The 19,777-nt window shown below is 42.1% G+C and overlaps 1 protein-coding gene across 1 annotated transcript in view; it reads left to right on the forward strand.

Moving 5' to 3' along the window:
* Window positions 1-13,125, forward strand: part of LMO7 (LIM domain 7) — a 326,368-nt gene extending 313,243 nt beyond the window's left edge. The window contains exons 28-32 of the mRNA XM_038762998.1: window positions 889-1,102; window positions 3,860-4,144; window positions 6,465-6,573; window positions 8,080-8,182; window positions 12,365-13,125. Coding sequence (XP_038618926.1) covers window positions 889-1,102; window positions 3,860-4,144; window positions 6,465-6,573; window positions 8,080-8,182; window positions 12,365-12,387 — 734 coding nt within the window. The 3' untranslated portion in view covers window positions 12,388-13,125. The remainder of the gene's footprint in view (window positions 1-888; window positions 1,103-3,859; window positions 4,145-6,464; window positions 6,574-8,079; window positions 8,183-12,364) is intronic.
* The last annotated feature ends 6,652 nt before the right edge of the window (window positions 13,126-19,777 follow it).

Genomic DNA, 19,777 nt, shown 5'->3' on the forward strand with positions numbered 1-19,777 from the left:
TGTAAGTCTGTAGCACAGTACTTTTACGTATATAAATTAAACCTCTATGCAAATTGATAAAAATATGTGTATGTGCATGCAAAAATGAATATAGGCACATATAAGAAATCAGTAGGTGGCCTTGCCCACTGGCTCCTGGAAGATGAACTAAGGCGCAAGCAAGCCATGAACTTTCAACCAAGGACAACAGCAGTGGATCTGGAAGCTGAGAGAAAGCAAATACTTAGTCAGATGAAATATCCTGATCCAGACCAAGGTGGGAGTACAGCTTCAAAGTAGCAAATAAAGTTTCAAATCAATTTTCAATCGTTGCACCAGTGAAGATCTGGGTTACCCAGAATATGGCGAGGTTAATCTGCACCAGTAAACTCAATAGCCAAACTTTGGTTATGGCGGTCGGTCCCCAGCTGAAACGAGCCTGAAGCCGTTTCTTGGCCATGAGTTGTGAGTTGTGCCTCCCTGCAACTGGCATAGACCCCAGATGACATTATTGATCCAATGGTTGGAGAGTTTCAATATGTAATTTCCAACTGGCAATTTGACTGTGATCTAAAAGTTGATTTCCATACCCTGGGAGGGATGCAGGCTGGAGGCGGAGGTATTTAGGAAGAAGGTATTAGGTCTGGCAAAATGATCTATTTAATACGCGTGATAAGACTTGAATCAAAATTGCCTTTTATTGGCCAGTCTCCTGCCTCCGGCTGTTAAATTAGTGTCTTTTTCATTAAGTGCTGCACCTGACACCTGGTGTGATCTCATCCGCATTTGAGGCCTGCAGCCCTCAGTACATTATCGTATGGATTTTTTTTTGCACCAGGTGTAATCGCATTTTTCCTAATTGCCTTTACCTCTGCTAACTGTAAAGTTTTTGATATTCTTTAAATTTAGGTAGCAATAAACAGCCGAACCAGACCGGAAGCACCAGCTATACGCAGAAAGGGTCGCGGAAAGAACATGCCACTTCAAACGCCGAGATGGAAAGACAACAGATCCTCCAAGAGATGAGAAAGAAAACATCACTCCACAATGACAATAGCTGGATCAGGCAGCGTAGTTCCAGTATAAACAAAGAGCCTGTTTATCTGTCTGGTGTAATGAGAAGGTAAGTACCAGGCTAAGAACCATACCCTGTACTTTGCCATTGGGTAAATATTTAGCTTCTGGGTACACTACAAGTTCTTAAAGAGCTCAGATGAAATAACCACTTACTAATGAGTCCTCCCCTCACCTTCCCTTCAATTGGAGTGTACAATTCAATAGGGGAAAATTTATTTACGAGGTATTCGACCATTGCAAGGACAGATCTGAAAACATAATACAACTTATTTGCTCAAATGCTTTCCCTTCGGTGGTGGTGATGGTGGTAGTAGTAAAGTTATTCGAGTGCCCAGTAGTTGAAAAGCAGTTTTGTACCATATGAATATGAATATTAATATCATTCAGTTTGGTACTTCAGTGATTGGATGCTATGAAATAGTCTCTGGTTTGGGACAGAGCAGTGACAAATTGTCTAACACTCAGCTTCTAAAATCAAATTTTAGGTAAATTCCTATTTTCATTTCTGAGGATTCGAAGTTACTGTAACTGCAGGCATCAAAAATTTTTGTTGTCAAATCAGTCAGACTTATTGAGTGCTTACTGTGTGAAGTGCACTATCCTAAAAACTCAGGAGAGTACAATCGAACAGAGTCGGTAGACATATTCCCCGGGCATAATGATCTTACAGTCTAGAGGAATCATAAATCATTAGATCAGTCATAAATAATAATAATAATGATGATGGTATTTGTTAAGCATTTACTATGTGCAAAGCACTGTTCTAAGTGCTGGGAGGGATACAAGGTGATCAGGTTGTCCCACGTGGGCTCACAGTCTTAATCCCCATTTTACAGATGAGGGAACTGAGGCACAGAGAATTGGAGCGACTGGCCCAAAGTTACACAGCTGACAAGTGGCACAGCCGGAATTAGAACCCATGACCTCTGACTCCCAAGTCCGGGCTCTTTTCACTGAGCCACGCTGGTCCTCTAAGGTGATCAGATTGTCCCACGGGGTGCTCACAGTCTTAATCCCGATTTTACAGATGAGGTAACTGAGGCCCAGAGAAGTGAAGTGACTTGCCCAAAGTCACACAGCTGACAAGTGGTGGAGCCGGGATTTGAACCCATGACCTCTGACTCCAAAGCCCGTGCTTTTATATATATATACGTATATATATATATATATATACGTATATATATATATCCCAGAAGGGTGGGCAGCTTCTTTCCCTTTAAGAGTGGATATTAATTATTGCAGATTCAGTAAAGGTAGTGCCCCTGTCAGTTTTAGTCCTGAATAAAAGACAGCCTATCATCCATTCATTCATTCATTCATTCATTCATTCATTCATTCATTCAGTTTTAGTCCTGAATAAAAGACAGCCTATTATCCATTCATTCATTCATTCATTCATTCACGAGAAGCAGCATGGCTTAGTGGCTAGAGCACAGGCCTAATAATAATAATGGTGGTATTTGTTAAGCGCTTACTATGTGCAAAGCACTGTTCTAAGCACTGGGGGGATACAAGGAGATCAGGTTGTCCCACGTGGGGCTCACATTCTTAATCCCTATTTTACAGATCAGTTAACTGATGCCCAGAGAAGTGAAGTGACTTGCCCAAAGTCACACAGCCGATAAGTGGCAGAGCCAGGATTAGAACCCATGATCTCTGACTCCCAAGCCCGGGCTCTTTCCACTGAGCCATGCTGCTTCTCTAAGGTTGATCCGGTTGTCCCATGGGGGACCTAGGAGTCAGAAGGAACTGGGTTTTAATTCTGGCTCTGCCGCACGTCTGCTGTGTGACTTCGGGCAAGTCACTTAACTTCTCTGGGCCTGTTACCTCATCTGTAAAATGGGGATTAAGACTGTGAGCACCATGTGAAACAGGGGCTCTGTCCAACCCGATTAACTTGTATCTACCCCAGAGCTCAGAACAGAGCTTGGCACATAATAAGCGCTTAACAAATACCAGAATTATTATTAGCAATCATATTTTTGAGCACTTAGTGTGTACACTGTACTAAGCGCTTGGGAGAGTACAGTGCAACAATAAACAAATTCCCTGCCCACAATAAGCTTATTAATGCTGCTGCTGCTGCTACTACTACCGCTATTACTCCGTCAACATGGAAACGTTCATTTTTATATTTTTAGTTTAGGAGTATATTTTTGGAAAAAAACGATATTGGGTGGTTTTGAAAAATTAAACTAAGAGAAATCCATGTGAATAATGTACTCTACTCCACAGCAGCATTGCCTTGTGGATAGTGTATGAACCTAGGAGTCAGAAGGTCATTCATTCATTCATTCAATCATTTATTGAGCACTTACTGTGTGCAGAGCACTGTACTAAGTGCTTGGGAAGTACAGGTCGGCAACATATGGAGACGGTCCCTACCCAACAACAGGGTCGCAATCTAGAAGCGGGAGACGGAAAATCCCAGCTCCGCCACTTGCTGCTGTGTGACCTTGGACAAGTCACTTCACTTCTCCGTGCCTCAGGGCAAGTTGCTTCACTTCTCTGTGCCTCGGTTATTTCATCTGTAAAATGGGGATTAAGACAGTGACACCTATGCGGGACAGGGACTGTGTCCAACCCAATTTGCTTGTATTCCTCCCCCCGCCTAACCCAATGCTTAGTACAGCGTCTGGCACATAGTAAGCTCTTAACAAATACCACCGCCATACCAATGTGCTTCCTAATTTTGAAATGAGGTTATATAAGGCATTACGTATCATATTGAGAGCCAGTTTTTCCAGTGACTTAAGGTCCTCGCTTGACACTAAGCATGTTGGCCACTGGTGGTATTTTTCAGAGGTGAATCTTTGGACAACCTGGATTCTCCGAAGTCTAATTCATGGCGGCAGTCTCCTTGGCAGACTCAGTCCACCACAATCTACTCTTCTTCATCTGTGCAAGATTTCAGTCGGCCCCCGCCTCAAATTGGGTCTACATCGAATCGGGCCTACATGCGCAGCTTTCCGCCGTCGTTAACTGGATCTTTAAGGTCCTCCACCTCCCAGCCATCCACACCTTCCCCAACTCCCCGCTCTCATTCCCCTTCCTCAGCAACTCTACCAGGATCACAGCAACGGAGCAGGTACGTACGCCCAGGATCCGTTGTTTTCTTCAGTTGGGTGGGCTTCGATTTCTAGATTTCTCCTGTAAATTTCCATCCTTGTGCCAATGGGAAAAGAGAAATCGGAATTGCTGTGGTCTGCTTCAGGAAACTCCAGATTGGAGTTGGTAAATCTGAGAGTTTATTAACCTAAAATAGTTCACCTATTTAGACAGAAATACATGAAAAATTGGTCTTAAAAATGAAAAGCTTGCTCTGGCAATGTTTGAACAGAGGAAAGTTGATCCATTTATCAGTTGTATTGAGCGCTGTGTGCAGAACATGATACTAAGTGCTTTGGAGAAGACAATATAATAGAGTTGGTAGAATCGTTCCTTGCCATTGTTAATACCCATTTTTACCTCATAAGAAGCACGTCCATGAATGCACAGCAAAATTCATATCTTGTGTACACTTTTCAGACTTTTCTATTGGCATTAGTGGATTTCTTTAGAAGCCATTACAAAGTTGAGCTTTCTGTTTTATAGCTCACTTCCTTCGTGGTAAATGAGACTATAAATATTCATAATTGATTCTGATCAGAGAGCTATAACATTTTTGTGTTAACTCAGGAATTACTCCTGCTTTGTGAGCAATAATAGAGAATATTTCTAAAGGAATTGTGTGTCAGCCTTTATTCAGAGGAAAAATCTATATACAAATACCAAAGAACTCTAATTGGAAACTGGCCCACAGTTTTTGAATGTCACCTTCTTTTATTTTTTTTAAGAAACAGATGGATAGCTTTGACCTTAGCTAGTTGGCCTAATTACATTTTACTTTTTCTAATTTGCTAGCAACTTGTGTGATCCACAGAAATTGGCCTCCATGTAAGGCATCTATTTATAAGGGTGATATTGGTAGTCATTTATTGAGAACTCTTTTGTTGTCTTGCACGGGTTTCAGAGATGTGTAGTTTTCCACAGATAAATGAGGCAGGCTTTTATATCATACCTCTCTAAAATTGGTAATATCTATAAAAGAGAACCTGTTGTATAAGGTGATAAAGTGGTTATTTTTAAAATCTGTTTTATTAGTTTATTGTCAATGAATGCTTCCAAACTTTTGTTGATTTATTTTTTAAATTTAATCAATCAATCAATCAATCGTATTTATTGAGTGCTTACTGTGTGCAGAGCACTGTACTAAGCGCTTGGGAAGTACAAGTTGGCAACATATAGAGACAGTCCCTACCCAACAGTGGGCTCACAGTCTAAATTACACATCTGTAGAGTCTTTTTCTCTGGGTTTCCTGTCTTCTACACTTTTGCTTTGATCAATTAGCTTTTTATTATCCAAACCCCAAATATTCCATAGCTGATAGTTTGAGGGTGGATTTAGTTACAATTTCAGGTAATATGCCATGTTCTGGTATTTTATAGCAATCAGTGTTTAAACTTTTGTAAGTTAACTGAATTCTAGTAATCTTCAGACCTAGTGGAAGAGAGCAAAGGGGTGGTCTGAATAATAAGAATAGTGGTGGTATATATTGGTCTTAAAGTGCTAAGCACTGTGCTGAGTGCTGGGTAGGTATCAGCTGATCATATTGAACAGTCCTTGCCCCATGTGGGCCTCGTTATCTAAGAGGGCGAGAGAACAAGTATTCTATCCCCATTTCACAGAATGGGGATAAATAATCCAAATGTTTTGGAATGTAGAAAGGGACTTCCGAGGAATATCTATTCCATCTCTTTGCTTCCATCTTAGTTGATGACCCATTTAAACATGGGTCAGATCAACTTTGGAGAAAGGAGCAGGTTTGTATGAAGAGATTCTGAAAGCAACCGCTAGACTTTCTTAAGAGCAGTCGTTTTAAGAGGGAACCCAGCGGTAATTACCTTTCCAATTATAACATTGGAGAAATAGCATCATAAAGTTTCAGTAGACATTGAAATACATGTATATCATGGGTACATTTGTAATTCTATATAGCTCGCAGAAAATGGTTACCATTTCAGTCATAAATTGTAGATGTGGTTTTATTGTCTATGCAAAATCTCTTGGTTGATCAATCAGTTGTATTTATTGAGCACTTACTGTGTGCAGAGCACTGTACTAAGTGCTTGGGAAGTACAAGTTGGCAACATATAGAGAGAATCCCTACCCAACAGTGGGCTCACAGTCTAAAAGGGGATAGGTTAGATAGATAGATTAGCTAATCTCTATGTTGAAGAGTAAAATATATAAGTATATATAAGTATATATATGTAAGCCCCTGAAGTTGCATTAATGCTAAATTGTCCTACCTAATCATCTTTGAACTGTACCTCAGAACTTCAGTTCCACTTCTGTTCAAATTCAGGTCGGTCAGTGGGAAGAGAGTGTGCTCCTACTGTAATACCATTCTGGGCAAAGGAGCAGCCATGATCATCGAGTCTCTGGGTCTTTGTTATCATTTACATTGTTTTAAGGTGAGAATCGAGAAAGCCAACATGATGACGGGCTTTCGGTGGGCTGTGCATGGCTTCGTACGATTCTGGTTGCGGGGACACTCTTAAGCGGGTGCTACATGTAGTAGTCCATGCATCATTACCATTCGTGAGTCCCATCAATCAGTGGTATTTATTGAGCGCTTACTGTGTGCAGCACACTGTACTAAGCGCTTGGGAGGGTACAATAAAACAGAGTTGGCAGGCACATTTCCTGCCCACATTGTGTTGTTGAATACTGCTTTTGTACTTAAGGCTTGAATTTAGGAAAGAGCTAATTTTATTGCTATCAATTACTTTCCTAAATTCAAACCTTGAGAACAAAAGCAGCATTCAGCATTATTAAATTGCCTTGGTCTGAGAAGATAATTCTAGAATGCATCCTAAGCCTGGGAACCAAGTACTCATCCATTTGGGTGGTGCTTTTTTTTAAAAAAAGTATCTTCCCATGTAGGTATCTTTTAGGACAAAGGCCTGTTTGGTGGCAGTGCCGTTGCTTGAACCATTTTTCCCTGCTCCTGCTCAACTCCACATGCTTGATGCAGTGACACTCTTCTGAGATTTCAAAACGCTGGGGAAATTAATACTTCAGTGGCTTAACAAATATAGTGGTTGTGCAACCTAGGATGCATTTTCCCTGCTTTTCAAGGATTAATAAAGAAAATATACTGAAATGTTGAGCAGTTCTGTTTGTACTCAAGAGTGTTGGCACCTAAGAGGTAATTATGATTAGAGGTGCCAGTTTAATGCCGAGCGAAGGATTAAGCCCAAGGGTCCCTAGCCTCAGTCTTGGGTTTGAGGACAGCAGAATTCTAATTGCAAGTCCCTATTAAGATGCTTGATTCATTCATTCATTCAATCGTACTTACTGAGTGCTTACTGTGTGCAGAGCACTGTACTAAGTGCTTGGGAAGTACACATCGGCAACATATGGAGACAGTCCCTACCCAACGTGAGAGCAATATATCCAGCCTATTGACAGAGGAGAGCAAACAAGAACGCAAAAACGTTCTTGGAACGTGTGCACAAAGTGTACGATTAAAAAAAAATCTGCCTTTGAAATGAAGCCTATATGTGGGAATTATGCTTGAGTTAATGATGCTGCATGGAAACTGCAGGTGGCACACCCAAATATGCTGTGCCAAAATTTCTGCCTTCATTGAGATGAGCTAGTTCTTTCATGTTGTGCCATATTATTTTTTTTTGCGCCCAGGACTGATGAAGCTTAGGATTTCATTAACCAATGCACAAATCACCTCTGCTTTTTCCAGTACTGTTAGACTGATCATCTCAGCTTTCAAAATTGCTTTCCTGTAGTCACCAGTTCTTCACCTGGATGGCTTCCTTCTAATCCACTAATTGCCATATTGGCTTTTGCCGATGGGGATTTAAGGCTGTAAAAGCTGTCGCTCTTGAACGGAAGCATTTTCTGTTCGTTGCTTTGGTGTGACGTTATCAGCATTGGATAACTTTTGGTGTTTCATTTAGTGTGTGGCCTGTGAGTGTGACCTCGGAGGTTCTTATTCGGGAGCAGAAGTCAGGATCCGAAACAACGATTTGTACTGCAACAACTGTTATCTCCGATTCAAATGTGAGAAAGGAAAAAAAAATCTATTCTCTTACAGGATTTTATACATAACAGTTTTTTATTGGTTTGTTTTTAATGGTATTTGTTAAGCACTTCCTATGGGCCAAGCACTGTAATAATAATAATAATAATAATAATAATAATAATAATAATAATAATGATGGCATTTATTAAGCGCTTACAACCACATTTTGTCAAGCGTAGGTAAGAGATCTCCCATAGAAGCCACAACTCCTCCTGTCAGCATCCTAGCATAGTTACTTAAAGAAGCCGACATGTCAAGGGGCTTGAAGTCACACTGTTTACTAAAGACTCACATCTCACACTCACTCTTACTTGTGAGCATCTTATAATAATAATAATGATGGCATTTGTTAAGCGTTTACTATGTGCAAAACACTTTTCTAAGTGCTGGGGAGGTTACAAGGTGATCAGGTTGTCCCACGGGGGGCTCACAGTCTTAATCCTCATTTTACAGATGAGGTAACTGAGGCACAGAGATGTTAAGTGACTTGCCCAAAGTCACACAGCTGACAATTGGCGGAGCTGGGATTTGAACCCATGACCTCTGACTCCATAGCCCATGCTCTTTCCCCTGAGCCATGCTGCTTCTCCACTGTACTAAGCACTGGGGTAGATTCAAGATAATCAATCAAACAGTCACATTTATAGAGCATTTGCCATGTGGTTGGACATAGTCCATGTCCCATGTGGGGCTCACAGTCTTAATCCCATTTTTACAGATGTGGTAAATGAGGCACAGAGAAGTTAAGTGATTTGCCCATGGTCACACAGCAGACAATTGACCGAGCTGGGATTAGAACCCAAGTCCTCTGACTGCCAAGCACCAGCTCTGAATTTGGTTTCCCTCAATCAGTAGGGTTGCAAGTTTACTTTCTGTAGAGTACAATACTAAATTCATTCATTCATTCGATCGTATTTATTGAGCACTTACTGTGTGCAGAGCACTGTACTAAGCGTTTGGGAATTACAAGTTGGCAACATATAGAGACAGTCCCTACCCAACAGCGGGCTCACAGTCTAGAAGGGGGAGGCAGATAACAAAACAAAACATATTAACAAAATAGAATAGTAAATATGTACAAGTAAAATAAATAGAGTAATAAATCTGTACAAACATATATACAGGTGTTGTGGGGAGGGGAAGGAGGTAGGGTTGGGGGGATGGAGGGGGGAGAGGAAAAAGGGGGCTCAGTTTGGGGGAAAAAGGGAGCTCAGTCTGGGAAATGCTTGAAAGAGAACAATAGAATTAATAGACACATGAAGTGACAGACTCTAAAATACAGATTGGAAGGGAGCAGCAGGATATAAAGATATGCACATAAATATAAGGGGTGGAGTTGTGAGAAAGTACGTTTGAGCAAGCATGGAAGTATTGCAGTGACAGTTTCGGGTCAGGGGTAGGTTGCTATGGCCAAGGAATAATAATAATAATGATGACATTTGTTAAGTGCTTACTATGTGCAAAGCATTGTTCTAAGCACTGGGGGGATACAAGGTGATCAGGTTATCCCACGTGGGGCTTACAGTTTTAATCCCCATTTTACAGAAGAGGTAACTGATGCCCAGAGAAGTGAAGTGACCTGCCCAAAGTCACACAGCTGACAAGTGGCGGAGCTGGGATTAGGCCCCATGACCACTCAAGTCTGTGCTCTTTCCACTGAGCCACGCTGCTTCTCTTAATGTGTCTGCTATATTGTGTTGTACTCTGTAAAGCGTTGATTCATTTAGTCATTCATTCCATCATATTTATTGAGTGCTTATCTACTAAGAGGTTAGGAGAGTACCATATAACAATAAACAGACTCATTCCCTACCCACAGTGAGCTTAGTACAGGGACATGCAGACATTAAGCATTCAATAAATACAGTTGATAAATCGTTGAAGGCCTTCAGAAGGAACTGTGATTGGAGAAGGGTTTTCTTGCCTCAAAATGGCCAACTTGGTAAGTATTAATAATAATTGTGGTACTTGTTAAGTGCTTACTACGTGCCAAGCGATGTTCTAAGCACTGGGATAGGTACAAGGTAATCAGATTGGACACATACCCTGCCCCACATGGGGCTCACACTTTTATCCCCACATTATAGATGAGGTAACTGAGGCAGAGGGAAGATAAGTGATTTTCCCAAGGGCGCACAACAGACATGTGGCAGGGCTGGGATTAGAACCCAGGTCCTTCTAACTCCCAGGCCGGTGCTCTATCTACTAAGCCTGAAGATCAGTCATAATATAAGTGGGAAGGAGTGGGATGGGTCCCCTGGAGTCTTGTTGTTTCTGAGGAGAGGGGAGTGGTGGAAGGAAGAGAAGAATGTAGGGCTACCAGGGTTGGCAACCCAAGCACCGCTTTCTCTGCATACACTTACAAGAAACAGCATGGCCTATTCATTCATTCATTCAATCCTATTTATTGAGCGCTTACCGTGTGCAGAGCACTAAGCACTTGGGAAGTACAAGTTGGCAACATATAAAGACGGTCCCTACAAAACAGTGGGCTCACAGTCTAGAAGGGGGGAGACAGAGAACAAAACAAAACATATTAACAAAATAAAATAAATAGAATAAATATGTACAAATAAAATAGAGTAATGAATACATACAAACATATATACATATATACAGGTGCTGTGGGGAGGGAAAGGAGGTAAGGCGGGGGAGATGGAGAGGGGGAGGCGGGGGAGAGGAAGGAGGGGGCTCAGTCTGGGAAGGCCTCCTGGAGGAGGTGAGCTCCTCTTGCCTAGTGGCAAGAGCCTGGGCTTGGGAGTCAGAGGACATGGGTTCAAATCCCAGTTCCGCCACTTGTCTGCTGGGTGGCCTTGGGGAAAGTCATTTCTCTTCTCTGTGCCTCATTTACCACATCTGTAAAATGGGGATTAAGACTGTAAGCCCCATGTGGGCCAACGTGATTACCTTACATCCAGCCCATTGCTTCGAATAGTGCTTGGAATATAGGAAGCAGTTAACAAATACAATAATTAGTATTGTTATTATCGTTATTATGATGATGGACTTACATTTCATTTTTCTTTAAGGGCTGCCTCATTCCTCCTCCCCCACACCAGTTCTTTTTAACAATTTTTTTTTCTGTGGTTAAATGAGAATGGCCACGCCTTCCGAGGCCCCAGATGGAGGGGATGATTCAGGTCTTGTCTGTCTGTGAACAGGTTTGATATCCGTGCCATAATGGAAGAGCAAAATCAGCACCTTAAATCAGGAAAATAAACGTTGTTTTAATTAAGCCTGAATATGCATGTAAAGCAAGCCTCTTCAAGTTGTTTGGACCAGCATCTGATTATGTTCAGAGCATTTCCCAGGGAAGGGGGACCTTAGAGCATACTGCAGCTGTTCGTTACCATCACCAACCTCACCATTACCTGAATTATGCGGTTGTTCACTCTGTGGCTCCTTAATTGAAGATGGGACTGGAACAGTAGATGGATTTTTCTCAGAAGTTTTAATTAAAGGGCGTAGTGAAGACTTTTAGACTTTATTACTATTTACAGGGATTTCATTTCATGACCTTGAACACGTTGTTTGGAAATTGACCAAAACAAAACAGGCTTTTGACTAGGCCCTTTAGTAAAATAAGCACTGTGGCAGGCAGCACTTTATTTTTCCAACTAAGTAGAAATCTGTGAGTAAGATCCTCCCTTCCTAAAGTTTGAGCTTTAGCAACTTCTGTCTCAGCACTTGTAATTTCAGTTCACTATCAAATCACACAGTTTGCTTGCAAGAATTTATTGACTTGGCAATTTTTTTGAGTTTTGGACTTCTTTATAAGCCCATTTTAGAGAAATTGCTTACTGGTTATAGCTCCAACAATAGAAACCACTCCACTGTTTATGCTCTGTATATACATATATGTACATCTATTACCACGTGCCAAGAATTGTTCTAAGCACTGCGGAAGATACAAGATAATCAGGTTGGATATAGTCCCTTGCCCACATGAGGCTCATGCTTTCATCCCCATTTTATAGCTGAGGTAACTGAGGCACAGAGAAGATAAGTGACTTGCCCAAGGTCACACAGCAGACATATGGTGGAGCTTGAATTAGAACCCAGGCCATTCCACTCTTTATGCTGTTTAATATACTTGTTGTATGTTTATATAATAATGAAAATAATGGAAATCTATTTGTCTTTTCTTTTTCCCTTATTAGCTGGACAACCAACTGCCATGTGAAAAAGTAACGCTCCATACAAAAGCGTTGTTGCAAATCGAAGAAGAGGTGATTCATATTGATGTAGATCTATAAATACATATTGTTTGTTTTTTAAGGAAGTTTATTTTGCCTGCTTTGAACTCATAAAAGCATTATATTCTTGGTTAACTGTATTTTTGGGGTTATTTATGAAACTGTAATCATGTTTTGGGGGAAACCCGGTATTCCGTTTTTGAATTCAGAAGGATATTAAAAGCATAAAGAAAGACAAACACTTATTAGTTATAATTTTGAAATATCTTTGAAGTTGATAATCCTTAAGATTTTTTTCCAAGGTGTAGGAAGGGATTTGTTTAAGAAGAAAAAATATTTTAAACGAACACTATTTGAGATAGTTAATATAAATGTGTATTTGCAATTGCTGCCTTAATGTACGCTACAAGATAAGTTATGCACACCAGTATGGGGAAAAACATATAAACATCACACTAATGTTTGCTTTCTGTATTCTGCTTTTTTTCCATCTATGTAATATGATTTTTTTGAAATGAGTATTCATGATATCCTACTTTGCTATATGAGGGACTCTATTTGCTGAGCAGTAGAAATGGTTTAAGCAGTTCATTGGAGAGCACCTCTTCTCTTCATTAGAAAAACCTCATTGTGGCTTGCACCCCAAAAAGTTTCATGCAGACTCTAGTGGATTTCTTTTCTGTTAAAATGTATTTGTAAATAAACTTGCTGAAGCATTTAAATCAGGTGTTTGGCCTCTCCTGACATTTCTGGGAATGTGATTTTTATTTTTCAGAAGCTTGAAATTGTTTTATTTTTCTCAAAACCCTGCCTTATTTTAAGGAAAAAAGTCATTTTCTGCCTTGTATAGGCACTCCTTTTTGAGTTGGGCTTTGGTCTTTCTCATCACCTAACACAAAATGGGTCATGACTCAGAAGTCCGCATTCAGCCTTTTTGGTTGGTTTGTTCTGTTTTTATTTGCAACACCTTCTTAACTAATGAGACCAAAAGATGTGAACCTTTGAAAAAATGGAAAGACATGGCTTGGGAAGAAAACATTCCTAGGAATCGGGAAACTCCATGTAGGTATATTGCTTCAGTTCCTAGAGTGAGAATGATACTCATAAACATTTGTCTACTTGTTTTGTTTTGCTGTCTCCCGCTTCTAGATTGTGAGACCGTTGTTGGGTAGGGACTGTATCTCTTTCCAAATTGTACTTTCCAAGCACTTAGTACAGTGCTCTGCACACAGTGAGCGCTCAATAAATATGACTGAATGAACGAATGATATAATCTCCCATTGAAAATGAAGGATGATCCTCAATTAAGCACGTCATGGGCAGGGAACCTATCTCCTGATTCTGTTGTACTCTCCCAAGTGTTCAGTACAGTGCTCTGCACATAGTAAGTGCTCAGTTAATGCCATTGATTGAAGGACTTTGGGACTGACCTTTTTTTTAATGGTATTTGTGAAGTGCTTAACCAATTTGTTAAGTGTTCTAAGTACTGGGGGGGATACAAGGTGATCGAGTTGTCCCACGTGGGGTTCACATCTTAATCCCTATTTTGCAGATGAGGTAACTGAGTCACAGAGAAGGTAAGTGACTTGCCCAAGGTCACACAGCTAAGTGGCTGAGCCGGAACTCAAACCCATGATCTCTGACTCCCAAGCCCTCGCTCTTTCCACTGAGCCGTGCTGCTTCACCACACGAAGGAGGTGACTACTGTCCTAGTGGTTTGTGCAATTCCTCTCCCACTCAGTCCTACTTGAGAAGCAGCTTAGCTTGGTAGAAAGAGCACGGGCTTGGGAGTCAGAGGTCGTGGGTTCTAATCTTCGCTCCCCATCTAGACTTTAAGCTTATTGTGGGAAGGGAATGTGTATGTTTATGGTATATTGTACTCTCCCAGGTGCTTAGGATAGTGCTTTGCGGTCAGTAAGCGTTCAATTTAATTAAAAGAAAGAATGAATGAAAGGCCATGGATGATTTCCAGAATAGCTACTTCCACAGTCACTGTTGTCTTTGGTACCATTGTATACTTTCAGCATTCCTGCTGACCCTGTCCACCACGTAAGATGTCCTAAATCTTGTTTTTGTTTTAGTAATGGTATTTGTTGAGCACTTACTGTGGTCCAGCCACTGTTCTAAGCGTTAGGGTAAAGGTGAGCTAATCAGGTTGGACACAGTCCCTGTGCCAGTCTTAATCCCCATTTTACAGATGAGGTAAATGAGGTACAGGAACGTTAAGTAACTTGCCCAAAGTCGCACAACAGACAAGTGGTGGAGGTGAGATTAGAACCCAAGTCCTTCCAACTCCCAGGCCCATGTTCTATACTAATAATAATATTCATTCATTCATTCAATCGTATTTATTGAGCGCTTACTGTGTGCAGAGCACTGTACTAAGCACTTGGGAAGTACAAATTGGCAACATATAGAGACGGTCCCTACCCAACAGTGGGCTCACAGTCTAGAAGGGGGAGACAGACAACAAAACAAAACATATTAACAAAATAAAATAAATAGAATAAATATGTACAAATAAAATGAACAGAGTAATAAATAAGTACAAACATATATACATATATACAGGTGCTGTGGGGATGGGAAGGAGGTAAGGCGAGGGGGAAAAGGGGGAGAGGAATAAGGGGGCTCAGTCTGGGAAGGCGTCCTGGAGGAGGTGAGCTCTCAGTAGGGCTTTGAAGGGAAGAAGAGAGCTAGCTTGGCGGATGGGCAGAGGGAGGGCATTCCAGGCCAGGGGGATGACGTGGGCCGGGGGTCGATGGCGGGACAGGCGAGAATGAGGCCTAACGGTGAGGAGATTAGCGTCAGAGGAGCGGAGGGTGCGGGGTGGGCTGGAGAAGGAGAGAAGAGAGGTGAGGTAGGAGGGGGCGAGGTGATGGACAACCTTGAAGCCCAGGGTGAGGAGTTTCTGTCTGATGCGCAGATTGATTGGTAGCCACTGGAGATTTTTGAGGAGGGGAGTAACATGCCCAGAGCGTTTCTGCACAAAGACGATCCGGGCAGCGGTGTGAAGTATGGATTGAAGTGGGGAGAGACACGAGGATGGGAGATCAGAGAGAAGGCTGATGCAGTAGTCCAGACGGAATAGGATGAGAGCTTGAATGAGCAGGGTAGCGGTTTGGATGGAGAGGAAAGGGCAGATCTTGGCAATGTTGCGGGGGTGAGACTGGCAGGTTTTGGTGACGGATTGGATGTGGATAATAATAATATAATAATAACCGGGAAGCAGCATGGCTTTGTGAGAAAAGCCCGGGTTTAGGAGTCAGAGGTCGTGGGTTCTAATCCCGGCTCCACCACTTGTCAGCTCTGTGACTTTGGGCAAGTCACTTCACTTCTCTGGGCCTCAGTTCCCTCATCTGGAAAATGGGGATGAAGACTGTGAGCCCCACGTGGGACAAACTGATGACCTTATAACTACCCCAGCGCTTAGAACAGTGCTTGGTACATAGTAAGCGCTTAACAAGTACCATTGTTATTATCATTATTATTATTAATAATAATAATAACTATGGTTTTTGTGAACCAAGTACCATTGTTATTATTATTATTATTAATAATAATAACTATGGTATTTGTGAACTGCTTACTATGAAACAGGCACTCTAAGTTCTGGGTGTTTAGAAACAAATTGGATTAGACACGGTCCCTATCCCATCAAGGGCTCACAGTCTTAATCCCCACTTTACAGATGAGGTAACTGAGGCACAGAGAAGCAAAGCGATTTGCCCAAGATCACACAGCAGACAAATGGCGGAGCTGGGACTAGAACCCCGGTCCTTCTGTCTCCCCAGCCGGTGTGCTATCCACAAGGCCACTCTACTTCCCCAGTGTTCAACGATTAAAAACACCGCTGATTGCAAAGTTGCAGTAGATGTCACTGAGGCTGACAACCACATTTTGTCAAGCATGGGTAAGAGATTGCCCACAGAAGCCACAACTCCTCCTGTCAGCATCCTAGCATAGTTACCTAAAGAAGCCAACATGTCAAGCCAACTGTGTCCCCTCTCCCCCTCTTCCCCCTCTCCATCCCCCCGCCTTACCTCCTTCCCTTCCCCGCAGCACCTGTATATATGTATATATGTTTGTCCAGATTTATTACTCTATTTATTTATTTATTTTACTTGTACATATCTATTCTATTCATTTTATTTTGTTAGTATGTTTGGTTTTGTTCTCCATCTTCCCCTTCTAGACTGTGAGCCCACTGTTGGGTAGGGACTGTCTCTATATGTTGCCAATTTGTACTTCCCAAGAGCTTAGTACAGTGCTCTGCACATAGTAAGCGCTCAATAAATACGATTGATGATGATGATGATGATGTCAAGGGGTCTGAAGTCATGTTGTTTACTAAAGACTCACACCTCACACTCGCTCTTAATTGTGAGCTTCTTATGGGTAGGGATGTGCCTATCAACTCTACTATATTGTTTTTCGGGTGCCTAGTACAGAGCATATTGAGCAGGGTGACCTTTGGTAGTAGGTTAGTTGCCAGCTTTGCATTGGGCCCAACTTTTGCGATGCCCTTCTAGAAGTTGTGTACCACACAATCTCCATCCTGCTGGTCCCGGCCAGCCTTGGTTCCCACTGACGAGCTGCCCCTTTCACCGAGGGAGTGCGAGAAGTAGCGTGGCTTTGGGCAGAGAGCCCAGGCCTGGGAATCTGAGGACCAGGCTTCTAATCAATCAATCAATCAATCAATCGTATTTATTGAGCGCTTACTGTGTGCAGAGCACTGTACTAAGCGCTTGGGAAGTACAAGTTGGCAACATATAGAGACAGTCCCTACCCAACAGTGGGCTCACAGTCTAAAATGGGCTCACGGTCTAACCGCCACTTGTTTGCTGTGTGACCATGGCTACGTGTGACCTTGGGCAAGTCACTTACCTTCTCTGTGCCTCAGTTCCCTCATCTGTAAAATGGTAGGCTCGATGTGGACCGGGAACGTGTCTGTTTGTTGTTATAGTGTACTCTCCTAAGTGCTTAGCACAATGTTTTGCACACAGTAGGTGCTCAATAAATGCAAATGGTAATAATAATAATGACTGTGAGCCCACTGTTGGGTAGGGACTGTCTCTATATGTTGCCAATTTGTACTTCCCAAGCGCTTAGTACAGTGCTCTGCACATAGTAAGCGTTCAATAAATACGATTGATGATGATGATTTTTTAAGCGCTTACTATGTGCTGAGCACTGTTTTAAGCACTGGGGTAGATACAAGGTAATCAGGTTGTCCCATATGGGGCTCACAATCTTCATCCCCATTTTACAGCTGAGGGAACTGAGGCCCAGAGAAGTTAAGTGACTTGTCCAAGGTCACACAGCTGACAAGTGGTGGAACCAGGATTAGAACCCATGACCTCTGGCTCTCCAGCCCGTGCTCTTTCCACTGAGCCTCGGAATGGGGATGAAGACTGTGAGCCCCATGTGGGACAGGGACTGTGTCCAACCTAATTAGCTTGTATCTGTCCAGCACTTAGCACAGTGTTTGACACATAATAAATGCTTAACAAATACCATTATCATTATTATTATTAACTTATATATTGCCTCGGTTACCTCATATGTAAAATAGGAATGAAAATTGCGAGCCCCATGTGGATCATGGACTGTGTCCAAATTGATTATCTTGTATGTATCCCAGTGCTAGGTATAGTGCTTGGCGCATAATAAGCACTTAACAAATACCTTTTAAAAATCCCCATATTCTCAGTTTATTTCTTCTGTGGAGCCTCACTGTCTCTCCATCATCCTGATGAAGGGAAGGGATTTCCAAAAGAAGGACTAATAATTATTGTATTTGTTAAGCATTTAGTATGTGCCAAGCACTGTTCTAAGCACTGGGGTAGATACAAGGCAAGTCTTGTAAACTAGACTGGTAAATACTGAAGAAACTGGTAAATACTGAAGAAACCCATTGGTTTCTGGGGTACAGAGGTGTGCAGAAGCAGACATCTGCATGCTGCTCTTTCCAAGCAGAAGCAAGATGGGACTGAGGCAAGATGAAAAACAGGACCAGGCAATGCAACAAAGGGGTCAACACTTGAGGGTGGGGATTTCATCTTACTAACCATAAAGTGCTTTGTACAGTACTCTGCACACCATAAAAGCTCAATACCATTGATTGACGGCCTCTGGTAATGAGGATTGTCAGTTCTCAAATTGGCCTTTACAGCTAAAACTACGCGCAGGTAAAATCCGATTTGTCACCTCCAATTGCAGCATATTTGAATGTAAAGGACAGTTGGAAACGTGGATGTGTAGCCATGCCTAGGTTTTTCGATCATTATTGAATTTGGGGGTCTGAGGAATTCAAAGGTATACTAATTTTAGTATTTTCTTAAAATAGAATAATAGTAATAAGAATAATTGTATTTGTTAAGCTCTTATTACATGTCAAGAATTGTTCTTAGCCCTGGAGTAGATACAAGTCATCGTCATCATCATCAATCGTATTTATTGAGCGCTTACTATGTGCAGAGCACTGTACTAAGCGCTTGGGAAGTACAAATTGGCAACATATAGAGACAGTCCCTACCCAACAGTGGGCTCACAGTCTAAAAGGGGATCAATCAGGTGGGGCACAGTCCCTGTCTCACTTGCTCACAGTCTAATATTAACTGGATCTGCATGGAATTAAACCAATGATAGGTTAGCAAAAGCCCTGAATTTTGCCTGTTTCCTAATGATGCTAATGTTACCTTGATAGCCAGGTCACACTGTTATTGTTGTTTTATGCTGTTGGGTTGTGTCAGACCCATAGCGATGCCATGGACACATCTCTCCCAGAACGCCCCACCTCCACCTGCGATCGTTCTGGTAGTGTATCCGTAGATTTTTATGGTAAAAATATGGAAGTGGTTTACCACTGCCTCCTTCCACGCAGTTAACTTGAGTCCCCGCCCTTGACTCTCTCCCATGTCTCTGCTGCCTTGCACGGGTGAGTTTTGACTTGTAGCCGATTGCCTTCCATTCGTTAGCCACCGGCCAAGCTAGGAATGGAATGGGTAGGCCTCTGCTTGACTCTCCCTCCCGTAGTCGAGACTGATGGAGTACTGGAAACTCTCCAGGTGTGACCCTGAGTGGCTTAAATTCTGCAAGCCACACAATAGCAGTATTTATTAAGCATCTACTATGTGTCGAGCCCTGGGGTGTATACAGGATACAAGGAGAAGCACCGTGGCTCAGTGGAAAGAGCCCGGGCTTGGGAGTCAGAAGTCATGGTTTCTAATCCCAGCTCCACCGCTTGTCAGCTGTGTGACTATGGGCAAGTCACTTCACTTCTCTGTGCCTCAGTTCCCTCATCTGCAAAATGGGGATTAAGACTGTGAGCCCCATGTGGGACAACCTGATCACCTTGTATCCCCCAGCACTTTG

Source organism: Tachyglossus aculeatus, chromosome 2 (genome assembly GCF_015852505.1).
Source record: "Tachyglossus aculeatus isolate mTacAcu1 chromosome 2, mTacAcu1.pri, whole genome shotgun sequence".
NCBI classification, from domain to species: Eukaryota; Metazoa; Chordata; class Mammalia; order Monotremata; family Tachyglossidae; genus Tachyglossus; species Tachyglossus aculeatus.